At 45.5% G+C, this 26,453-nt stretch overlaps 1 protein-coding gene across 1 annotated transcript in view; it reads left to right on the forward strand.

Moving 5' to 3' along the window:
* Positions 1 to 26,453, forward strand: part of stk32a (serine/threonine kinase 32A) — a 40,190-nt gene that overhangs the window by 6,647 nt on the left and 7,090 nt on the right. Inside the window, exons 4-8 of the mRNA XM_036524220.1 lie at positions 9,569 to 9,742; positions 22,022 to 22,059; positions 24,288 to 24,377; positions 25,012 to 25,115; positions 26,270 to 26,386. Of these exons, the coding sequence (XP_036380113.1) occupies positions 9,569 to 9,742; positions 22,022 to 22,059; positions 24,288 to 24,377; positions 25,012 to 25,115; positions 26,270 to 26,386 (523 nt within the window). The remainder of the gene's footprint in view (positions 1 to 9,568; positions 9,743 to 22,021; positions 22,060 to 24,287; positions 24,378 to 25,011; positions 25,116 to 26,269; positions 26,387 to 26,453) is intronic.

The following is a 26,453-nucleotide window of genomic DNA, read 5'->3' on the forward strand; positions in this document are numbered from 1 at the left end:
CAAACACAGCGTGCAGTGCTTGCAGAGAAATTCAATAAAAACCTTTAACATTAATGCTTTTGGCAGCACTTTAATGTTGGGAGCTTAACTGCGAATTCCTGGGGGATGTGCTGCAGTCAGCTGACTGTGGAGTCAGATGTTTCGTGATTGTCTCGAGTGAAAAGCTCAAGGTCAGTGTCGGTGAAAGAGGTCACCTGTCTCTTTCACTGAGAAGGCCACCGCAAACCCCCCTCACATTACTCTGCGGCTTTCGGTGCCTTGTCGCTAAGGAGCACTGTACCTATGGCGCTGCTCAGCATAGCAACAGGACTTTCACATGAAAAGACAAGAGCCCGTTAGACCGCTGCGATGATAGCAGCAGCTGTTATCTCATCCGCCTACATTCAAGGGCCAATTCTGAGACACATTTTGAGGTGGCCTTTTGTGGCTGGACCAATCTGAGGTGAAGCACCTTAGGGGTATCACACCAAGCAGCAATTACAGCCTATCTGATAAGAATTTGAGGTCCTCACCTCTGCTCCCTCAAAGTAATTTACACTCTTTTACTATCAGATTTAATCATTTTTGAGTCAGAAAATTACTGCTGCCATCACATGTAATGACACAATAATTGATTTAAATAAATCTGTGTTAAAAGGTTATTATATGTGGAGGAACAGCAGTATTAATGATTGTGTTATTAATGGATAGCGCTAATGGGTACTAATGATAATGAAGCTGTCACACAGTGAGTTTGCTGTGTAATCCCCGGTCAAAAGTGGCATATGAGCTCACGGTCAATACAAGAGACGGGCAGACCGAGTCACCGGCAGCTCAACGTGAACGCGAGCGCAGGACACAGCCAAACTGCACGCATGTGCAGGGACACACGAGCCAGCCCCCAGCCTGGCATACCCACTGCTGCACCACGCTGCTGCCGTTGCCGCACGTTGCAGCGTAGCTGCTGTTATTGACTTGCAAGCGTCAGGGGAGCTCACATGGCCCGGGACCAGGCAGTAAAAGGAGCAGCACCCCCTGCCAGCTCCCGCGGAGCAGGCAGCCCTCTGGCCCTGCGGAAACCCATTCAGGCGCGCCGCATGCTGTGTCAAGGTGAGCCGCTGTCTTCAACCAGAACAGCGAGTCTCTGCAGCCGGGCAGCGGAGCGTGCACACGTGCCAAGCGCCGGATTCACTGCAGGACCTGAAAGCACAGTGCAGCACACGCAGCGGGCAAGACGAAGCTTATTGTGGTGTTCACACTGAGGCAGAGGTGTTGCTGAAGCTTACTTAAGTGTGCACACTGGGGCCTTTACTGAATTTGATTGTTCTTTACACATGTAGCCAAAGGCTTTTACTGAAGTCATTTTTTTCTGTATATATATATATATATATATATATGGCTAAAGGTTTAAGCTGAAGTTGATTGTACTGTACACATTTAGCTAAAGGTTTTTTTCTGAAGTTGATTGCACTGTTTTCACTGAGTCAGCTTTTGCTGAAGCTCATTATTCTGTACATCTGCTGATTGTACTGTACAGAGACAGAAGTGTTACCCAAACATTGGTGCAACGCTGAATGCACAGACCTAGCTGTTACTGAAGGGAAGTGTGCTGTAATTATTTAAAAAGAGTTGGTTCTGAAGTTGATCACACTGTTGCTGAAGTTGATCGTACAATGTAGACTAAGGCAAAGGTATTACTGAAGCTTTTGTGGTGAATTGGACTGCGTACATCGAGAAAGAGGTTGTACTAAAGCAGATTGTAGTTTTTATATCGAGCTGTGTGTGTCACTGAAGCTCATTTTTTGGTTAATGAAGCTTATTGTACTGTACACACTGAGAAAATAATGTTACTGGAACAAAATATTCTGCACGCTTTGTAGCTGATTGCATTGTACACACAGAGACAAATTTGTAATTTAATCTGATTATATTAAAAACACTTAGCCAGATGGTAAAGTTGACGGCACTGGATTCACTGAAACCAAATTTTGTACTGTAGCAAATTTTTGCAAGCACTGAAACTTTGTGCACTCCAACAAAACATATCAAATTCACCTTTTCACACCTTTTCGCCCATTAAAAGGGCATTGTCCACATTCATTACCACAACAAACCCAGGTTAAGTTACTTGTGCTGAGAGTAAGTATGGAAAACTATTCTGCACTGAGGATGAGAGGTGTCAGTGCTGCTGATCACACTGTGCAAAGTGATACTGAAGCTGACTGTTGTGTAAGCTCTGAGCAGGATGTGTTATTGATGCTGATTGGACTGTACAGTGAGACCAAGGGTTTAATATAGCTGACTGTAGCCTACAGTATACGCTGACATCGAGGAGCTACTGAAGCTGATTGTGCTTAAATATACAGTAACAAGCTGAATGAGCTCCTGAAGCTGGCTGAACTGTACCCCTGTAAGCAGAATGCAAGGCGGAAGGTGCATCCTCACCATGGAATATGGAAATAGGGTCACTTCCTTGTCTCTTCCGCTACTGTATGTCTGCAGATTGTAAAATCTGTTGACAGTTTTGCTGTAGACATGTCATTTTATATCCATGACAGACAGCAAGTACAACAGATAATGAAGTTGTTTAAACAGATAATGAAGTTGTTTGAATGCTGTTTTTGGGGGGCATACTGACAAAATAAAAGAATATGATGTGACCGCAGGATTGCCAGTGATGTAATGCTTGTAATCATGTAAAGTACCACACATTTATTATGCAGGCTTCTCTAACCAACACAATGCATGCCTTTATCTGACTGGCAGTCTCTCGAATGGCTCTCGCACTCCAAAAGTCTCTCTTTCTGTTTCTCTCTCTTGCTCTTTCACTCTCTCTCTCACTGCTGTGCCTATTCTCTGAAACAACATTTGCTGTCTTTCCCTGGTGAAGTACAATAACACAAAATGTAATCCTCAGATACTTTTCTGTCCTGTAATTCCATTCCATTCTATTATGTTTATTTACATTACATTATTGGCATTTAGCAGACACTCTTATCCAGGGCAACTTACATCGACTACAGTTTTTTGACAGTGTTACCCATTTATACAGCTGGATATTTACTGAAGCAATTGTGGGTTAAGTGTCCTGCCCAAGGGTACAGCAGTAGTGCCCCAGCAGGTAACTGAACTGGCAGCCTTTCGGGTTACAGGTCCTGCTCCTTAACCTGCATCCTACACTGCCGCCCATTTAGCATTTAGCAGACTCTCTTATCTAGAGTGACTTCTAGCACAACAGAACATAAGTTCCATTTATTTTGAGTGAGCAACAATGTCAGAGTCAGAGTGAGCATAATACTATTCAAGCCCTTCCACAAGTTAACCTGTGCAACCTGACTAGACAAGGGAAACCAGGTATACTACCATACATCAGTCACTAGATTCCACCTGTATTCACCCATAATTATGCATTCAAATTTCACATTTGACAGGCTCTTAATACACCATTTTAAAAGAGGTTGTCAAAGGTTGTTTGGACTAGTGGTATTGGTCACTGCACTTCTCCTTGGGTGACAAGTGCTGGGAAATGGGTACATTCAATGAAGTAAATTAGCTAAAACCAGAAATAAGCATGCTGCAAGCTTCTTCTCACCCAGTGTCATGTCACCAGAGACTGCAGGATTTTTGGGAGTAATTTCCTCCCGCAGATGACAGCAGTTGGAAGGCCTTACCTGTTTCCTGATGAGAGTCGTCAGTCAAACGGCGGCCACAAATTGATCTGACATGTCACGCTGCGGAGACACAAGTGCGTTGGCTCTGCAGAGAGAGTTTATTTTTACCACTCAGATATCCCACTCTTACTGTCTGCGCCCTGTTTGCTTGTGTGAGGAAATGGCTTATCCAGGCCGTGTTCAGTGGAGTGCAGTGAATACTCTCTTAAACTTAAAAAATCTATGACTCATTGATTGTTTTCATTTTGACTGAAACGTTTCCCTACACTAAGATGAAATGGCGATGAGATCATTGAACTCCTATGGAGTAATTGTTATTGTTGAATTGTTCATTTCACTCATACTGTGGTACCCTATTCCCTAAAGTAAGCTTCATGTGATGAAGGCCTCAGAGAGCAGTGAAATAAGAGGAACACTGGCATCTCAGAACTGTGAGAATTCACACTGAAATAGCTAGAAATTGTGCTACAGCAAACTTCTGTGTATTGTACTGGTCATCAGTGTGATTGTATTGATCACGTCACGTATTCCGTAAGTGTATTTAAATAATTGGATGTCTCATTATGCTTTTATTTCATAAAGACTGAGTAAGGTTCACCATATGTGTTACAGTACCCGGTGATTTATCACCCTGAACGATCAGAACGAAAGACGTTTGTCCCATTCAAACTGAAGTGCAGCCTACAGTCCATTTCTCCCGTGATTTATTGCGAGGAACGGTCTCTTTAGTTGACATGAAGGGCATTCTTGAGGTCGTTCAGAACTGCGTGTGTGGCCAAAACACAACGCATAGCCCCTCATGCCAAGAAAGCTAATGAAAATTCTGGTCCAAGATAATGACCAGGTCGCAGAGCTCGGCTGGATTCTGCCGCCGATGCTGCAAAAATGATGTTATTCTCTGCTTTTTTTTTTTCTCGTTCTGAGAAATTCCTGCCAAATGAAATTGGTTGTCAAGGGGTATCATGGTCTAATGGAAAATTTGAAGCAATTCACTAATTGGCTGCTGAAGGCATCGCTTCGCTTTTTTTCTCTACGTAATGACTTTTCCACGTCTAAGGAGCTCTTATTTACTGCTGCCATGGTCTGCAAAGGCCATGGTTTGAGGGTGATCTCAGCAAATTAGGACTGTCAAAAATTTAGATAATAAAAAAGATGCTTGGGACATGCACAGACAGTGCATGTCCCAAGTTATTTTTTGTTCTGTTTTGTTTTTTTATTTTTATGTTGGGATACAAATCATCATTCTATACCAGTTCTAGGTTTCATGTCTCTGAAATGTTAATACTTTTTCAATGTGTGAGACAGCTAGTCAGTCTTCTCCAGGTCAAAGCACACAGTGCCTTTGTGAACTCAGCTGCTTAAGGATCAGCTTGACACTAATGCATATATTGAATCTAACAGTATGGTGACAACCCACTGTTTTGGTGTTAATTAGTGCTATAGCAGATATGATGGATCCTGATGCTATGCTAAACTGCAGGCAAGTGCAAGTGTGGGCTTTAATTGCTGGAAGCCACTTAAAGACTTGTTGCTCTTCTTCTGACTGTGAAGTAAGGCCTGAATTGTGGGTGTTGTGGCACACATGCAATACAGGCAGCAGTGTGGCGTAGTCTTAATAAGTAGGGCTCGTAACCAAAAGGTTGCTGATTCGATCCGCCATTGGGGCTCTGTCATTGTACCCTTGGGCAAGGTACTTATCAAAAAAATTCCCTCAGTAAACATCCAGCCGTATGAATCGAACATATTTTAAAAATCTAACCTATGTAAGTTGCTCTGGATAAGATAATCTCCTAAATGGCAATAACGTACATAACATGCAAAGTGTTGAAATCTGGAGTCTGTGAATGAGCAGGTAATTGTTGTACTTCGGCAAATTGCCGGGGGACCAAGTGTTTTTCCTGGCTCAGTTTGTGGTGTGGAAATGACCTGGAGCAAATTTCCATTAACACAGTCCAGATGAGCCCACCTTCTATTACTCTAATTAGAAGAGGACAATACTGAGGTAGCAAACAAGTTCAGTATGAGATCATAGCAAGCATAAATAGAAAGGCTATGCAGGAAAGCACCAATTGCTGGCATGTGAGTTACCATGATCTTTGATGTTTGAGAGACTTAAATGATCTCTTCATGTCTTTTAGAATGATGTGTTTGTGGGTGCAAGCGAAGGTTTGTTTGTGTGTTTGCTTCCCATAGCAGAGTATTTTTTTCCCATTCCCTTAGCTCTTGGGTTTCAGGTTTTACCAGCTTTCCACTTTGATAGAGTATGCTAAGGGAAAAAAAACAAAGAGTCATCAGTAAAACAGGGGAAGCAGATTTTCCACTAGATTAAACTTAATCCGGTAAAGACTCCATGTGGCTATTGATTCCCTGTGGGGGCTGTCATTTCTTCATCCTCTCAACCAATGCCTCATGAATACTGCATCTGAGGCACGGGGGTCGTGCCACCCGGTAAAAGGAAATAAAAACACGGGAGTGCGTTCACTTTAGTTTTTGCTCTGCGGACGAAATGAAAATGCTTTTCCTCCAGCAGGGAAAATGGCAACTAAAGTCCATCCCTCCTAAACACTTCTGACAGCTCACACACACACACCTGAGCCTTCTAGAATTCCACTGAGCAAAGAGTATTTACTAGCCATCTGAGGTAGAGTCCCGGGGAAGCAGAATGCATACCAAATGACATGGTGTTCTGAACATAAGGCAGACTGTTCACTGTGAGTTATGGCTCCCCCTTTGATTCAGTTAACATTCATACTTAGCTTTTTACTTACAAGGGTTTCTTTTTTCATTACGAAGATATTTTCATTCATGTTACTAGTTGCTAAATTCAGAAAACTGTGCTTGCATTTTGGCATCAAAATGGAGTGAAATGTTGATTCAGTGGACAGTGGTTGACTGGGTCCAGGGAGTTTCTCTTGTAGGATGTTCAGGGAATTGAAGCACCTATAACTTTTATTCTTTTTTGTCATTCTTTTAAGTGGCTGCTGAACCCTTGCTGATGTATGCATATTGAAACAATTGTAACACTTGAATAAATGTGTTACTCAAAGTTTAGGGCAAAGTACCTCAGTGGTTAGATTGAATGCCCCCCTGGGTCAGGAATCATTTCTGCCCTGCAAGACGTCAGTCACATAGCTCCCAAAACACAATCTGTCTTGGCATTTCTCTTCTCTCAGTGTGTCTTCTGTATAACCTCTCCCATGAGTAGAATTAAAATGTCAAGATGGACCCATTTCGTTCCACTCCATGGAAGACAATGCCCAGCTGTCACTGTAGAAAAATTGCTTTCGTCCCAGCACGGCACTGTTCGCTTAAGTGTAGATACTGATCGCTGAAATGATGATTCTCTTAAATCCTGTGAAACAGTGAGGAGCAATAAGAACCATATGCTTGGAATTGTCTCTATATTTCCTTCAGTATGAGATATGAGAGCTCTCAAAGGAGGAAGTCTTGGGCAATGCGCTTTGGGTTTATTTTCCAGTGTTTTGACTTTGAGTGCATCACCAACAACCTACATGAGTCTGCCTTGGAGGTTGAGCTCCTTGTAGCGAGGATTTCATGAAGTGGCAGATTTATTCAATCAACAGTGACTTACAGTCAAAGAAATACAAGAATACCCTTTTTTTCAGTGCATTCAGAATTTGCCTCATTAATTAAGTGAGATGAGTGTGTCTGTGAAGAGACAAAGTAGCACAACTACTGACTGTATCCGTGGATGGCTTTTGCTTTAGTTTTGTGTGCATCCACCCTCCTTTTTTTGTAAAAGACCTGAGATCTGTGCTTTTGTCCTTTCCTCCACATGATGGCCTGATAAGAAGCCGCCCTCTGAGACAGTGTGTCTGTGATCGATGGACAGAGAGCAGCCTCTGTGTGAGGAGTTACCCAATGCAATCCAGCGCACAGTGCTCACCGCGCTCTGGGCGGGTGCACAGGTTTTTATACGCCTCCTAAAAGGTGTTTTTCACTAGACTGCAGCAATGAATCGGTGTTGTGTACGGATGTCCCGATGCTCTCTGGTGAATTTACAACCCCTGCCTGCAATACCCGGAGGCTGGTTTACTTGGCACTCTGCTTTACAGGAGACTCCTTCATGGAGGAGTCCCTCACAAGGCTGCTCACAGTGTCAAGTAATCAACGCTGTCTGCATTCTGGATCCTGGTCCTGTTACCTCTGTCTGTGGGCATATTAGGCTGAAACCTTTTATGTGTGTGTGTGCTTGTGTGTGTGTGAGAGAGAGAGAGATAGAGAAACTGTATTTCAGGGGGTTTTCATTATGTATTTCAGGTTGTGCTTTTCCACTGTGTAGTTGAGCCAGGGTTTGTGAGTTTTTTTTTTTTGTTCTCATTGTTCACCTCTGCTGTATGTCCTTGGCTATGTTCTATGAATGCAGCTGAAAAGAGTACCTCTTTGGGTTTTGGTTGGGTCTCGCAGCAGCATGGCATTGTGGGTAAGGAGTCAGACTGGCACAAAGAAGATTGTGAGATCAAATGCCAGGTGGGTCCCTGCTGCTATAACCTCCCACAAGGTATTTAACCCGAATTGCTTCTGTAAATATGTCAAGCTGTGTAAATGGACAACGCGAAAAGATATGAGCTCTGTAACTCACCCTGGATGAGTTTGTGTGCCAAGTAAATAAATAATGCAGTATCTCCCCAGTGCAGTGGAAATCATTGGCGCAGGTCTTCATAACTCTAGCAGAGGGTCTGTAGAATATACAGTTGATTCTCCAGAAGCACAGTATAAACATTATGTCTCTTTAAATGTGACACTGTAAGTGTCTGAGATATTAATGTGGTTGGGATTCACAAACATGGTTTGTGTTCGAGAAGATGTTTGCAGTTAGACTTCAAGGCCATCCAGCTTCTGACGTGCTGTACTCGCATGCTCCACTGTCTCAAATCAATCACCATTCACGGGAAAAAAAACAATACCTCTCTTTAATTGAAGCAGAGCTTTTGTAAAACAAGGTCACCGACAGCAACCTTGGCACCTTGTTCATATATCCTGGCTTAGTTTCGCTTTCAAAAAACCAGGAAAGGAGGTCTCATGAAGCAACTGGTGTAATTAACAGGTATTATGGGTGGCTGAATGCATCTGCTTTGCCTATGTAAATGACCGAAATGTTACGAAGAAGTCGTCCTCTGAAAGTGCAGAGGTGGTATCGTGGAAAAAGACGCCCGTGCTCTCTCTGCAGAGGGTGATTGATGATGCTGTCGGCGAGATAGAATGGCCCGTGCGAAAACCTCGTTTACTCAGACCAATTCGTGGTGGATTGCCCTAATTACTCTGGCGTTGAGAAGCCATCCAACCCCCCAGCGCACCAACCCACCCCCCCCACCCGTGTGCAGAATCGATGGCTGGTGGTGTGGGGCAGCCCGTTGAACGGGAATGGAACGGGGGGGCACCGCGCTGACGTATCCCCCCCCGGGTTTGTCTGACTTGATTGATTGATGGCTGGATGGAGGAATGGAGGACTTGCAAGCGTAGTCATTTGGCAGGGAGGCACGACTGACAAAGTGCCTTTCAATGGAATGGCGAGCTCAGCGCACATGGGTGGGGGGGGGGGGGGGTCATCTGATGAGCTTAATGGTTTGAGGACGGCTCTCGGCTGACGCTGCCTCTGCGGGTAGGAGGCTTGCAGCTGGTTCGGTGTCGTCAGTACATTTTCTCAGAAAATGCACTGTGATTGTGGAGGAATTGCATTCCCCTGTCGGCCTATTATGCTTGAGAGTACAGCAATCTCACGAAACGAATTAGGGCTATGTAATGGTATCACTGTCCTTGTTTCCAGTCATATGTTCTATAATGTAGCTGTGGCGGAAATGGGGCAGAATAGGCAGCTGGTCATAATGGGCTCCAATCAGCATTTGAGAGGTAGTACATTGACTTAGCACTCTGACCCAGGCTGCGTTCTGCTCCAGGTACTCCTTCCAGGACGAGGAGGACATGTTCATGGTGGTGGACCTGCTCCTGGGGGGTGACCTGCGCTACCACCTGCAGCAGAACGTGCACTTCTCCGAGAGCACCGTCAAACTGTACATCTGCGAGATCGCCCTGGCACTGCACTATCTGAGGGGCAAATGCATCATCCACAGGTGAGGGTACCCTGACACAAACATCAACCCTGCCCTGCGCACCCCAGCAACAGAGCTACTGTAACGCCCCCACACACACACTCACAGAGGTACCTTGCTTCACCTGACAGAAATATACATGCATGCACCTAGAGAGCTACCCTACCCTGCCGTCCATACACAAAGGCTGCACTCACACACCAACCTTGACCCCACCACCCACTACCACCATCACACACACACACACTGACAGAGCCACATTGACCCCTCCCACCCCACCAATCACATACACACACACACACTCTTGCCAAGTCTTTTCACTGTTGTCTGTGTTCTGGCTCTCTGACATCCTGACATGCACAGATTATTGGTATTGATGCACTCCTCAGGGAGCCATCACCACAAAGATGTCCTCCGTTCTGATATAACAGTTGAACGCAATATCTTGCTCCTTGCTGGTGAAGTGCCTTCCTCGCTGTCCTAGCAACAGGCTTGGCAACAACCTCTCTGGAGCAGAACAAAGGCACTGAGTTGGTGCTTCCCATTCATTACCTATGTCAGCAGCAGTGATGCGCGTGGGTAAACCTAAGTGAATAAATGCTGTTAATATTCTGTATGCAATTACCAAGTGATAGCTAAGACGCTGAGAAGCTGAAATGACTGTTCTGCCCAAATCTGTCCTGAAATTATCTTAAGTTTATGAAAGTGACTAAAATATATGGAATGTTTGGAATTTTTATTACTTGATATCCTGGTAATAAATATTTCAGTATAAACAAAATAGTCTCACTCATTTTAACCTCAGTACTGCATTTCCTTCTAAGAGACCCAGTGTGGCAGATAGGTAGCTAACCAGATGCATTATTGCTTGCATTGTCAATATAAAAGACACAGAATGATATGGAACACACAAGTCAATACATAGACAGGGTTTTGAAAGGTTTCAACTCTGCAAATGATAGGCGTGTGCTTTTAAAACAGTTTTTACTTCGACTATATCCTTTAACACATGGCCTAGATTCAAGGACGGCGTTGCTAGGGAACCATCAAAATTTTACCAGCCAGTTGAAGTGGCCCCTGCAGAGCTGCCCTGCCCGCATGCCCCATGATCCTTCTCAGACTGTGTCAGCCTGATGGCTCTCTGGCCCCAGAACCCTGAGAGGAGGCTGATAATCACGGAGACGGGCCTTCTCCGAATGGGAGTAATGGCACGCCGTAGCGGTCCGGAAAGGTCCGATTAATCAAAAGCCACATAACGGACGACATCATCCGGGGAGCCAGGACTTAAAACATATTGCTTCTTATTCTCTCGAGATGTTATCGTAGGGAAAAGAGAAAAGAGAATTACCGCTGCTCTCCGAGTTTCTCGAATTACAACTCGCTAATTTTGACGATCCTGTTATATGTTCTCTTATAAGTCCCAATTGCTAAGCGGGTACAAAGTGTTTTCATTTTGGCCGATTCCACAGCATTCAGCCTGTGCTTGATTAGGGCGAGAGCAAGACGTGCCGATTCTAATTTTCGCCTCATCTGAAGGCAAATTACACCTAATTACCGCACTTGGAAGAAGGAGTGCATCCGTGCATTTTCCATTGGGCAGATAGAAGGCACAGCATTCCTAGTGCAGCATCTCTCGGGGGGGGGGGGGGGGGGGGGCTACTGAGGTTCAGCAGACCCTCGTTGACCCTGCAGGGAGAGAGAGAGGGGCCGCACCGCCATGGCAACGTGGATGATGTCGTGCTGGGCAGCCACTCCTTAATTGAGGGGGACTCGCGGGCATCACGACTCTAACCCAGATTCACCGCGTCTTCCAGGCCTCTCTGCTGGCATCAGAGGGGAGTCAGGAATACCCAGCAGCCTCGCTGGGAACGTCAGCCGGAGTCAAACCAGGCCCCCTGTTCCTCTGTACACCCCCACGGGGGATTCATATTATTAACACCAGACTGAGGCGCAATTAGCGAGATCTTCGGAGACGGGCCGGCCAAATAAGTGAGGATTGAAAATAATTGATTGCCGCTTTGCCGGCTTGTGACTGCGGTGCCGGCGTCACGTCCTCAGCGGTCCCTCAGGAAGGACTGCTCTGGCAGAAGTGACATGGATGACGCAGGGTGGAGTAGCAGTTAGGGACCCCTGAGAAGGGACAACATATTGTGACGTGAGGATTCCACGCCTCGGTGTCCCAGATGGAGCAGCACTGTTTTTTTGCCTTCAGGTCATGGGTGTGCACTAAGGGGGGAAGAAATGTAGCCAGATGAGTCCCAAGGAGGCATCAGGTGACTAGGACCTAGAAGCATATATGCAGGCCCATTTGCTTTACAAGCAACCTCCATAAAAGCACACACACACACTTATATGGGCCACAGTTGAGTTGCCATTCCCTCGCTCGCATCAAGTCATGACAAGCTCAGAAACCCCCTCTCTCCACTTCATCTGATGGATTCACTCGCGTGTCCTCTGTGCTTGCTGAGGACACAAACATCATGGAGTCCTTTGGGAAGATAAATGCTGCCAGGACTACCTGACAGTCTCAGATGGCGATCTTGTCACAAGCAAGCAGAGGTTTTGTAGGACATTTTGAAGACCATCCGTGCCCTGCCACCCGTTAGATAACGCAATCGGCACACACCGTGCACCACAGAATTCTTCTCCACAGAGCTGCATAGAGCATTGTGGTTGTGTAGTTCAAATACCTTTGGTTTGCTTCTAGATCAGAAAGCAGCAATGCGGCTGCTAATCCATTAAAATCTGATAAGATGCTGTATGTCTTCCAGCCTGGGTGTGAAGCGGCCGACAGTGTCAGGGTTTCTTCATCTCACCACTGGTTGTTATTTGTCAGGCACCTGAATGATAATGGTGTCAGTGGAGTAGTGCCTATCCTCCAATAAGCACCCACTCACTGTGCTGCACCTTTTGACTTCAAGTGTGGGAAAAAATAGCTGCCGGTTGCATGTGAGTATATTAAAGGACTGCATTTGTCTCGCTTCAGCGCTCCTGCGGGATTGCAAAGGTTGAGACAACCCCAATGCACAACTGGCACTTCCAGCACTGAGCTGTACAGATGGTGAAATAGCAGAAAAAATTGACAGGGTATGCGCGTGAAGTGAGTTTTTTTCCGCGGCTAGCTGCTGACCGAGTCTTACAAACAAAAAGTACATGCATTGTCAGAGGGAGCAAAAGATTCACTTTCATGTTCAGATTTACTGGGTTGAGAGACTTGGATGTAGTTAATTATTTGTGAAAAACTTTGAGTACAGTTTGAAAAATGAAGACCCATATATAATGCACCCATGTAAAATTAGCCATTTATAGGAAGTGTATGTCTGGACATTCTTTTAGAGAATAGAAATATTACTCAAAGAAGGCTTTTAAGCACCTGTGCAAAATCCATTTACAAATAATGATCCATCTGCTTTTAATAATTCATAAACTCTCCTATATCAAGGCCGGTAATGTACAAAACAAAGAAGCGCCAATGCAATGAATCGAGTTATGTCACCACGTTTATGAGCGGACAGCTGTGTGCTTATTATTACTGCTTCACATTGCTCATCGCTTGATGGTGCCCATCAAAACGTAAGCTTCCAGCAAAGCATGTCTGTTCAGGCTGTCTGAGAGAAACCTTGCTTTCCTCACATTGCGTCATATGATATGTGTTGTTGAGATGTGTGGGCGCTGCATAAGGCACAGCCTCGTTGTTTGTTCTCAAGGGCATGTCCCTGGACCCCTGGTGAGACCTCCAATTAGGGCTTGGCGAAGCTTCGAGTATCTTAGATGATCAGCCTCACTTCAGCCTACTGAAGCACTCTTCCCCAGCCTCCATCCCTCTAATCCACAGCTGGTCTCATCTCTCTACAGCTCTGTCGGTTTTCTCAATTTGTAATAATATAGCCACAGCAGGGAGACAGTAGCTCACATCATTCCACTGTTTAGACGGAGCAGTTAGAGGAAGACGTATGGGAGGGAGACATCAACAATGCATCATGTTGCACGGAAAGAACTGGTGCTTGCACTTTCCAAATGCAAGAAATAAAAGACCAAATGTGATTTCATTGCTCTTTTTAAAATGGCAAGGGGAAGTTATGAATGATCGTGCTAAACTGTAAATGAGAAGATGAAGCACATTTATGATGAGACCTGAACTGGGTCACCTCAGGACTTTTTAGTCACTTTAAATGAAAACTCATCTTGACAGGAAGTGAAGTGTGTAGTTCTGGGCGGCCTTAGCCACAGCTTCCTGTTGAATAGCTCGCTCAAGAGGAGCAGTGAAATCAGGGTGTTTACGGTGAGCTCCGATTCTGTGTTTATTTCCTGCGACCTCTCCTTAAAAGAGCATTAATTGCGCGGTCCGGCATTCTACTCGTGTGGCCTGAAAGTGCTGCCAGGTTTGAACTCCGGGAAACTCTTTTGTCTGCAGCGTATTTGATTTTGTAAATAACACAGCTGCAATAACTGTTATTCTACCTTTAGAGCTGTTGTTTCAGGGAACTCTCTAAAGGTTGTTTCAGATCCTCTTAAACGGTGAATTTCTACATCATCACCCGAAATGAACGCTTAACCTTCCTACGACTTGGAGGGCCAGCGGGGGGATAATTTCATTAATTCAGTTCAATAGAAAGTGTATTTGTACAATTTGTCTACTGAAAACAGATGCACTCTGGTTTAGATTAGCTGGACGTGTGCCGAAAATTCGATTTTCGCCCCCTGTTCAAAGTGCGCACCTCGTTTGAGATCGCGCTGTGCTCAACTTGTTGACAAGGCGGCAAATACCCCGTGATTAATGTTACCCGAATGAGACACAAAGCCGCTCGACAAAGGCGCTCCATTCGGGGTGCTAATGCAGTACCGGTGAACGTGTGATCAAAGATTCCCTCTCCATTGTGCTGTGCGGGTTTATCTCCATCAAGTAAATGCGGTGGGAAATCGCGGCACAATGCCTTTGCCGGGCAGAACCAGCGAGGCGTCTTATCGGCGGGACAGGTGCCTAACGGGCTCGTGGTCGATCTGACCTGTGTGCGACGGCACACAAAAGCCTATTGTGAGCCCCCGGGGGCGTTCTGATCCAGCCGGGGAGGGCAGGAGCTGTTCCTCCGCGGTAGGACGGTGGGGATCGAGTGACGGGCCCCGTGTCTCAGTTACTCGGCTCATTTTGATAAGTGATGTAATGAGGTCATTAGATCCAGGTAATAGGTTGTCGGAGCAGTCGAGCGAGAGAGAAGGCTGGAGGATCGGTTACACCCTCTCCCCCCTGTCCCCTCTGCCGCCTCAGAATCTCTAATGAGCTTCTCTCAGGGTCAGAGGACAGCACAACAGACGCTCAGCAGAGAGAGAGAGGTAAAAAGACAGAGACAGAGTGAGAGAGAGCAAAACAGAGAGGCAGAAAGAGACAGACAGAAAGAGACACAGCAAGAGAGAGATATAGAGAGAGAGAAAGAGACAGAATCAGCGAGAGAGAGAAAAAGATGTAATTAGAGAGAGAGCAGGAGAAAGAGAGAGAGACAGAGAGAGGAAGGGATGGTCTTATCTCTTCTGGGTTTGCAGCTTTGGCCAAGTCCTGTGCAACTTTCCCTTGATGAGGGTCCTGACTCTGCTCCCTAGTTTAAATGTTGCTGCCAATTTTTTTTTAAAGATGGCCGCACAGTGAGCTGGATATGACCTTCTCAGGTTTGCCCTACATGAATGTATTCTCATGCTCTGTTTCCAAGGTGTCCATACGCTTAAAGCGATGAAGAACGAACCGGCACTAATAGCAGGCAGTGACCCTCCGTTCGCTGTCTCATAGTCTGAGCTTTACAAATTAACAGGAAGGAACATTACTCTGAACACATCTCCTAGGCAACACACAAGACACGCATCAGCTGAAAACATTTCCAGCAGCCTGACAGAGTGACCGGAATCTACTAAAGCATGAATATGAGTGTTTATTGTTGTATAGGGCTCTGTAACTGAAAGGTTACAAATATTAATTCAGGGTAGGACATTGCTGTTGTACCCTTGAACAAGGAACTAAACCTGGGTTTGCCTCAGGAAATACCCAACTCTCTTAATGTGCAGTGTCCTGCCCTGGATTTTAGATAAATAAGGGCATTTAAAATTATTAAATAATATGATATTGATATATCAGGAGGTGTACTCTAGACACGTGGGCTGTATGTTCCTGTGCCTGTCTGGGCTGTTGACAGCGCTGGATCCATTATGCCTTGGGTGGATCTGTGATGCTTTAATGCCCAAATGCTGGCATTTAAAAGTTGGTGGAGGGGTTGGTTTGAGATGCTCAGATGTCGGCATAAACCCAGCTGGCTGTCTGTAAGTCAGGCCCAGTTCCATCTGTTTTGCATCTGACAGTGAAGTTTCCATCACTGGGAAATAACAGTTACGTATGCCAATTAATATGTGGCGCAGGGCAACTCCAACATTTACATCCTGTCACATTTTAGAGATGTATATTCATAATTCACATACATAGTTGCACACAGCGTATTGGTGTAGCATGGGGAAGGCCGAACATAATGGATGGAAGAATATTAGTGCGTGGAGTAAATACAGCCGACTGCAGAACATGGTCCCGATGACAACCGAGCTCTCGGATTTAGCTTTAACATTTCTCATTCCCAGCGCAGATTATGTTGTTTTTCATATTTTAATCTTTCCATCCGATGAATGAATGTTATTCCCCGAACATGCAGAAGGTAATTGCCAGTAATTCCTATATGACAGTGCAAGGAATCTTAACATCTAAATGTCTGGGCAGTGGGGTGCATCATTCAAGGAAATTGAAATTCAAGGTAATAGAGATAGTATTAGCATGGGATGGGGGGAAGCATTGCATATGCTTGCAAAGGGAAAAGGATTGGATTAGTACAACTAAACCACTCATTGTACACTTTTTTACTCTGTTTCCATAATATTAGTAGCGATGCAGCACACAAACGGGTGGCAGTGTAGCATAGTGGTAAGGACCAGGACTTGTAACTGAAAGGTTGCCGGTTCAATTCCCCATGCGGGCGCTACTGTCGTACCCTTGGGCAAGGTACTTAACCCTCCTGTTATGTTTGGGGTCAATTTGACCCCATTCAATGTTTAACGTCTCTAAATAAATGCTCAACATCATTTTTTTTGCTTCATATTTAATGACTTTTCCTAATTTAATAGGGACAACTAGGTAAACACAAAATTAACATGATGATATGTTTTTAATGCCTTGTACTCATGTTGTACGCATTGGTGTTGTTTGGGGTCAATTTGACCCCAGGCTGTTTTAGCTGTACAAAACATATAAGAAATATCAACATTTTACACACATTTGTTTTGGTTGTTTTGGGTGATACTGAGGACACTGCAACATGCAATTTTATAATATAATTTTATAATATAATATAAGACTTCCCTCTGTTTTAGGGCCATAACCTAACATAATATTACCTGTAGTAGTGCGAGAACCACTGACAGTTCACATGACATGAGAACTTTGATATTTCCTGCGCTGTGGGGGAGAGGAACTATGGTTCCCACACCTGTGTCTGCGCATGACAGTAGGGGAGGAGCAAACATATAAAAGCTTACACAGCATCCTTCAAAACCATTCCTCTTGGTGCTCTGTGTGCTCGCTCTCTCTGTTGAAAATGAACTCTAAGTAAAGGTTTTCTGCCAACGAGGTTTTGTCACAGCTCTTTGCCAGTGAGAGTGACATAGAGGAGACTGTATATGAGACAGAGGATAACGTTGAGGAGGTCCCTGATTATGAGACATCCTCCTCTGATGAGAATGAGACTCTAAGTGTTGATCCTCCTGTTTCTCAACCACCAGAAGGCATGTTACCTTCAAAAAATGGAAAGTTATTATGGTCCCTCTCCCCACTTGAACAACAGGGTAGACTTAGTGCTGCCAATGTTATCAGGATGGTTTCAGGCCCCACCAGATACGCTGTGAGCCATGCCCAAGACATAAAATCAGCATTTGAGCTCTTCATAATCAATTGAAAAGGATATACTTGAGATGAGAAACTGGGAGGGGAGGCATGTGTATGGGGGCAGTTGGAAAGACTTGGATGTGACCCACTTGCAAGCCTATATTGGGTTGCTCATTTTGGCATTTACAAGTCAAAAGGCGAAGCAACAGCAAGCCTTTGGAATGCTGACACTGGAAGGGCAATATCTCCAGCCACTATGTCTCTACAGAAATTTCATCTTTTCTCCTGTGTCATACGCTTTGATGACAGAGAAACAAGGCAGGGCCGACGAGAGTGTGACAAACTCGCAGCAATACGGGATGTATGGGACAAGTGGGTTCAGCGATGACCTTTTCTTTACAACCCAGGCCCCCACATGACTGTGGATGAATGTCTGAATGTATTTCGTAATAACCAAAAATCTGTACTTAGAAATAATATAAAGGCCTTAACATACCAAAAAGATCTTTCTCTTCGATTTTAGGTTAATCAGTGAGATTTTATGGTGATTGCCATGTTTTTCCATAGTCGCATAATAGGTATTCTACATGTATAGGGGTGGGGGGTGGGGGGTGAGGGGTTATTTAAAGCCTATTTACATAGTCAACAAAGAAACATAAAGTACCTGACACATAAATTTGGGTAGCAATTTTAATTTCCACCATTTTCTGGAGGTTTAAATTGCTGGGGTCAAATTGACCCCAAACATAACGGATGTTAGTAAATTTGAACATAACAGGAGGGTTAACCCAGTATCACCTCAGTAAGTATCCAAATGTATGAACAGATAACATGTAAAACTAACTAATGGAAGTTGCTCTGGATAAGAGCATCTGCTAAATGACAATTAATGTAATGAAACACCCTGCTATGGAAGCACAGACTCATGAGCTGAAAGGGAAATGCTGTACAATAGCTGGCCTTAACACAGTACAGTACAAGACAACACAGTTCTCTGACAACAGGGATGAGAAGGCAAAAATATACACTTTTTTTTTACAAAAAGCACTTGTAAAAAATCTTTTACATGGTTGGACCATCTGCGAAAGAAACCATTTTAATTAGAAGGCTCTCATAAATGTGAAAACCTTTTTTTCTTGAAGTGGCTGAAGTGGCTGTACTCTGTGAATTCAAATCTGAATAGCAGGTCTGCCAGCTTGCAGATCAAGGCAGGAGGCAGCTGCTGTTATATCCACCTGTTTGATGGGACCCCAGAAGCTGCTGAATGCAGGGGGTGAGGGTGACAGTGATGGGACAGCAAGTCATGAGGCGTTCAGGCAATATTTAAGCTTATGACATAACACCTTTTGGATCATTGGGAATCAGGGTGATGAACTGGCAACTACATACGCCTCACAACGAGCTCCTGATTGAACCTTCTCCTTATTCTCATCCGAGTTTCCTCATGCTGACACAGCCCACATGCTGACAATTGAGGGAGTAAATATTGATTGACAGAAGCTTCCCTGCTTCTCTGTCCCTGATGTCTTGGAGCAGATCTGTCTTAACTGTCCACATCTGCAGCCCCTGTAAGGTATCTCAACACTAATGGCAGGACAGAATGTTCCTGAGATTTCATGACATCAGTGCTTGTACTGTGCAGCTCAGGCATTAATCGCTGCCTGGAAAGACTTGGCTGATCGAGACATATTGCTGCGTTCTTGAGTCTTCTTGAGTACAAACAACTGAGCAAAGAATTACTTGTCTTTTCATAGCCGATTAATGATAGACAGGAATACCATGTAATGTTGCTCACCACTTCTCTGTATGGATGCTGCAAATGAGAAGATACGTGTCATGGAAGTCTACTTCTGGGAAGCAGACACACGCAGACACACACACACACACACACACACGCCTATACACAGGAGCACACATGCACATACGCACGCGCAGTCATGCACACACACACATTGCGTACACCTGCACACACAAGCACACATACACACGCGTGCACACCTACACAGACAAGCACACATGCACATATGTGCACACACACACACACACACGCACACACATACACACACACACATACACACACACACAGAGCAGTGACAGGGCCGTGAGCCATGGAGGTGGCAACGCAGCGTCCCTTTCCTCACAAGGACGCTGGAGCCACCTGTTGCTCCTGAATGGGACCACATCCTTTTGAATGACTTGTTTTCTCTCTCTTTCCTTCCCTCAACGCCCCCCTTTGAAGGAAATGTCAGCTAATTAAATGTTACAGCATTGACCTTTCTGCCCTTCGTCTCGGGCCGGTCCCACACAGCTGCTGCGTTCTGACCGCGGGGAGACTTCCCACCTGCATCGAGCTCTGATGTTTTGATAAGCAAAACGTGGATTTGTCTGCTTAGGAAGCCAGAACTAATTAGACTATGATTCAGGCCTCAGAGTATCAAGCAAGGCATACATGAGGGCTACTCCGTTTGACAGATATATTCCTGTTTGTTGTTTGAAGTTTAGCAGTCTTTCCCAGAAAGGGTGGCTCTCTCCCACATTCTGCCTAAACACGAGGCAGCATTTTAATGTAACCATTTATTCCGTAAAACAAGCTGCAAAGCCAATAATCTTTGTCTGCAGCCAATGAGGAACTTAAGTTTGTACCTGAAACAGTCTACATTATGACAAAATACATGACAATAGACAATCAGCCTTGAGAAGCAAAGAAAAGAGACAATACAAGAATGCAGACATTTTTCATAGACTCCCCAATATTAGAGCATCACTCCAGTATACAGTGAAGCAGGACGTGTTCCATCTACGCAGTAGTCATTAGGATTGCGGTTATTGGTTGCATATGTTCATTAATAAAATACTTATCACGTTACCACAGACCACGATGCACAGAGATCAAGCTGTCTGGCTGAACCTCATCGTGACCATGGGAACAGGCAGGTGTCACACTGTTCCCATGGCTCCACCTGCTGTCTGGCCCCACGGGAAGGGTGCACCTGGTGCTTGGGCCACGCCCTGCCAGGAGCCGTCTGCGTGCCGGCTCCGTTCTGGGTTCACTGCATTAGGAAGCATTGTGTTCTGTTCTACTTTCAGCCGATTAACCGGTGGAAAACACTTTAATTATCTGTTATTAAACCCCCTTATCGAAGGATGACTCATGTGCTTTTTTTGGGTACATTTCATCCAAGAAGACGCGGCTTGTTATTTTCGTGGAACGAGTCAGGTTTAGTAAGACTGCTTGGTAGCATAACAGTAGTGCTTCACATGGGAATCAGTGCATACAGAAAAAGGAAATTGTTTGTACATCCAATAACTGGTACAGCTGCAGGGTAACAAGAAGTAATAAATCAGAAGAAACAAAAAAAACAAAAGAATAACATCTCGACCCATGTTGTGTTTGTTAGGTCTATCAGGTGAAGATCATGTAGGTGGACACGCTGTTCTTTTTTTGGAATAAATCACATTTTGTCCTGTTTAGCTTGGGAGCATAGCAGTGTGTGGGGAAACTTCTTTTTTTCCTCTTTTATCACCTGACATTCAGCTCCTGCAACAGTCTGCTTGCAGATCTACTACTTTAACCAGTCTGTCACCCATGAAGAGATCGTGCATTGTGATACAGCCCATTGTCAAGCACACAAACAGTATGCGGAAGGGTGCTGAGAAATAACAATAACCAACAGGTTGCTGGTTTGATTCCCCACTGGGGCACTGCTGCTGTACCCCTGGGCAAGGTCCTTAATCTACAATTGCCTCGGTAAATATCCAGCTGTAGAGATGGATACAGTTGTGACCTACTGTATGTAAATTGCTTGGGATTAAGAGCGTCTGTTAAATGACAATAATGTAATGCAATGCAATGAATATAAGGTCCATTTTGGCAAATTCAGATTTGGAGTTGAAAAACTCCAGGCAAAGCCGAAATTGCTGGCAGACGAAGTACACCAAGACACAGACTTCGTGGGAGGATCAATGCAGAGGCTGCAGAGGCTAAGTGCAGGCGCTCCTGTTTTTGGCACGGCTCACCGGTTATTTCAGATGGAACATTCCAGATCGCTTCATAAGCCTGGCCCGATAATTTCAAACCGTGTTCAGCTGATTGAGGGGATGCTCCTTCCCTGAGCGCTGGGTCAGGGGTCACGGCAATGTTATGATAGGTGGCTTTCTGTGAATGTAATTTGTAGTTTCTTTACTCCCAAGGCAGGTACAGCTCTTGGTGTTTTGTGGACTAGATGTCTGCCCCTTCATTTAAGAACTGATTCATTTGCGTTTAGTCTTCTGTGTAAACGGGGAAGAGATTGCATGTAATACAATGAATTCACAATGAATCAGGTGCCACTGAGGACCTTGGTTCGGGGCAATCGCTTCCTGTCTAATCCGGTTCTGTTTGTTTTGCCTTGCAGAGATATCAAGCCAGACAACATCCTGCTGGATGAACACGGTGAGTGCTTCACCAGTTGTGCATTAAGCTGTCACCTTCGACATTTTCATCATGCGAAGTGTCACCAAAAACGTGTGCTCTGACACAGCTACATAACTGAGCTGTCTCAGATGCCAGTGCATATTTCAGATGAAGGAGCGGGTTCATTCCATTGTCACATCTCACCACGTTATCGCTCTGTGGCCCGCTGACCCATCCCGATGAGGGAGCGTGAATGAACCTGTGATGAGTAACTTTGAAACTGCGGCACTTATTTCACAGGTGTTGTCAGGGAAACAAAGAAAGCACGTCCACACACACTTGTAGGACTTCACAGTCCCTCGTCAGCATGTAAATTGAGCTTGTATGAATATTAATGGGCTTCCCCCCCTTCCCATCCTCTCCCCCGCACAGCTCTCCTTGTTAAATTGGGGGGGATGGGGGGATGTGGGGGGATGGGGGTGCATAATGACAGTCTGGGTGACACTGCGTGGGTGGACAGTGAGAATAGAGAGGGGAGAGTCTCCTTCTTCGCCAGTGGACTGTTAGCCTCAGGGCTGCAGACAAATTTTCACTGCTTTGTTATGGATTTCTTTGCTTGTCAGAGGCCCTTACGCAGATTACCTGGGCTACTGCATCTTAAGCACTGTGTAGCTGGAGTGATGCAGATGGATGAATAATTATTTTCTCCCAGGGAAAAATGGAATATCACTGAGGATTCCAGGGCAGGTTGTTATAGTCCAGAAACCAATGTCATATATAGCTACACACTTTCAGCATTGTGATCCTCCTTAATTTATTCACCCATTACCCAGTAACTAGATCACACCCATGAACTTACATGGGGTTTCAAAAGCCATCGTCATTGTGGCAGTAATGAAGACTCCAAATCTTCAGCCTGTTCTATTTAGTCATGAGCCAGAGTTGTCTAAGGACCCTGTAAGCATCATTTCTATCTGATGTACAAATACAGGACATATTTCCTCAAGCTGTGGGAGTAAGAGGGTTTTCATTATTCATAATACATTTTTAATTTGCTTTAGCAGACACTCATATCCAGGGCGACTTACATAGCTTAGATCTTGTCCAGCTTTGTGTGTACAGAAAGCAATTCAGGTTAAGTACCTTGCTGAAGGTTAAGTGCCTGGCGGGGAAGGTGTGTGCTGATTCTGGAGCCTCCCTTTGTGGGTCAGCTCCAGAGATGGGAGATATTTCTCGTGTCAAATGCTCCACCGAAGTTAATTTGGAAGCCAAATAAAATATACAAGCACTTTTCTGCTTAATGGCGCATAGGGTTCACAGCAGCCGGAGACGAACAGTTACAAGCAAGTGTGTGAGGCATCGAGGATTCTCAGCAGTGTGACACTCGCAGCCTGTGTAAAGGCTGTACCTGACGGCCTCTCTCCTACATGCATATGCGCAAGGAGAATTTTAAAATGTTTAACGCTCGTAAGACGATCGCGTCCCATGACTTTGTGAGGGCACTCCTCCCCACGGGACAGAAGCACACGCGTTTGCGGGCACTGCAGCGAAACGGTGAACGTGACCTGAGAACAGCGCTAGAGCTGAGTCTCTGCTGCCAGAGCGCCCTTGGCCGGACTCCAGCGCTGCCCTGAATCTGTCTTGAGGACAGAGAGACGGCACCATTCCTCAGCCGCGCACATTTTTCAGGGCAGCAGACTCCTTCCTCGGGCTCTGTGTACTTTTCCTTATCTGCCAGGCGCAGCAGAGTCTCTTGGCGCGAGCACGCACCCATGCCCGTGCCCTCTCGTGCCAGCCTGTTTTAAATTCCAGGCGCTGGGTGGGCTGGGCGGGGGGGGCGTTGCCTGGGAATGAGCTTGCGCCTTTGCGGTGTGTTCAATCTGTAAATCAGTAGCTAATGAAGGAGGGCCACCCCCAACTGCGGAGGCAGGGGGAAGCCATGCAGCAAGGTTAGACAGTGACTTTGGCAGACCCGAGTTGTTCCCTGCAAAACCCACGCATACCCCGGCCCGCGGGCTGGCTGGGTCCTTTTCAGTGTCTCACCTTGAATTCAGCTCAAATAAACAGCAATGCTCTAAAGCGATCCTGAATCGATCTTTTAATAGTGCAGTTTAGCTTTCGGCTACATCTTGCACCCTTACATAATAACAGATGCAATAACATCAAACCAGAACTGTAGTCTCAGAGAGATCCCAACCAGCTCACCCCAAACTGAGGCTCTGTGTTTCACCCCGCTGTCCTAAGTAATTTTCTCTGTTTTCCTGTAGGCCACGCACATCTGACAGACTTCAACATCGCTGCTGTGGTGAAGGAGGATTTAAAAGCCACATCAATCGCCGGGACTAAACCATACATGGGTAAAAACTGTTAAATTGCTGGCTTTCTAAGCTTAAACTGTGACTTTTATTGTTACTAATATTATTTTAGGTTAGTCGAGACGAGAGGCAGTGTTATTGAATGAGTGATGGATTGAAATGGCAGGTAAATTGACCCCTGAAGCCTGCTTGTCTCGTCAGATATGATTAAGATCAATGACTGATGCTGTTTTTTAGCGGAGCCGGCAGAGAAACGGGAACAGCAAGGAGGGGAGGTGGAGGTTGTGCTTGTGTTAGCTGAGCTTTTCTAGACCGCAGAGGAACAAAGAGGCCGCATAACACTGAACAGAACACTAAATATAATTCCACATCGGGAATTATGCTCCGAGAAAACACCTTTAAAACACCTCGGCGGTGATCTACTTCCATTCCATTTTAAAAGAAATTCTTACAGTGGAATACGCATATTTCGACAAGTCAGCTTCACATTCACGCTATTTTTGTCTTATTCATCCTTTTGCCTTTTTACGCCCATTTAGGCAATCAGACCTAATCTGACTGAATACATGGATATAATGTTGTTTTGCTGGCTGTTCTAAAATGAAGTTCTGCTTGCCAAGTTTTATTGGACAGGGGTCTTGCCCTTTGACCTCTGATGTTTGCATTGCTCATCCAGCCCCAGAGCTGTTCCAGCCTTTTGAAGGAACTCACCCCGGATACTCCTTCGCAGTGGACTGGTGGTCTCTGGGCATCACGGCTTATGAGCTTCTACGAGGACAGGTATGACACAGGCATGTCAGCTGGTCCATTGCTATGGGAGAGATGAAACTGTTCTGTTCACTTAAAGATACTCAGCGCTGCTTTGTTTTCCTGCATAATACTGCGTGTAGGAGGTTCCAGTGCTGTCGTTGTGCCAGCCACGTGCTAGCTATGGACGCAGGGCCTTCAACCATACCTTGTTCATGAATATTCATACGTTATATTACACTACATTGTTGGCATTTAGCAGAAGCTCTTATCCAGAGCGACGTACATTGAGTTACATTGAGTTACAGTTTTTTGCGTTACCCATTTACATTTACATACAGCTGGATTGTTACTGAGGCTATTCTGGGTTAAGCACCTTTCCCAAGGCTACAACAGCAGTGCCCCCACAGGAAATCGAACAGGCAACCTTTTGTTTATGAATCCTGCTCCTTTCCACTATGCTACACTGCCACCCCTAACACATAACACATAACAGCAAGTCAGAAGGCTTTTCACTTCAACAGCGGCCAGGCCCGAGTTTTCTCTGTCTGTGAAGCACATATAGCTTAATATCTGCTGAGTAAATGAAATGTGTGCAGAGTCGTGCCCTCTCAACCTGAGCGGGACATCTGCTGCCATCCGGCACGGCGGTGTCAGCGACAACCTTGCCAACCTGGGCCTCCCTGCTGGGCTCGGCTGTCAGTGCCAGGGATGCCCTGGGACCCAGAGCGCGGGACCATCAATCACTGTCACGGAACCACGTGTGGCATCCAGATGGCAGGGAGGGTGGCAGGTCGGTGAGAGTGATGGTGCAGAACAGATGATCCTCCCGCCTCCTCGGTGATGAGTCGCGATCCCGCACCAGGGAGCAGGACTTCCCCTTTGAGCTTTATTTTAGCACGCGTCCCGTCCCCCTAAAACTCCTCCCACCTGTTACATTGCATTACATTACATCATTGTCATTTATGACACCTGCTCATCCAGAGCAAATTATATTGGTCATAATTTCACACGTTATCCATTTATACAGCTGAATTTTTAGTGAGGCAGTTATGGGTCAAGTACCTTACCCAGGGGTACAGCAGCAGTGCCTCAGCAGGGAATTGAACCAGCAACCTTTTGATTAAAAGCCCTGCTCCTTACCACTATGCTACACTGCTGCCCCATGTTGCTGCTCTCTCCCCCAGAGGCCTTACGTGATGCGGTCCAGCACGCCAGCCAATGAGATCCTGCAGGCCTTCCACACCGTCCACATCTGCTACCCCGCCACCTGGTCCACAGAGATCAAGTCCCTGATAAGAAAGGTACAGTCTGGCAGGGTGCAGCACATGTTTACACTGTCCAGGACCATTACACATGTCAATACCACAA

The sequence above is a fragment of the Megalops cyprinoides genome, chromosome 3, assembly GCF_013368585.1.
Source record: "Megalops cyprinoides isolate fMegCyp1 chromosome 3, fMegCyp1.pri, whole genome shotgun sequence".
Classification (NCBI taxonomy): domain Eukaryota; kingdom Metazoa; phylum Chordata; class Actinopteri; order Elopiformes; family Megalopidae; genus Megalops; species Megalops cyprinoides.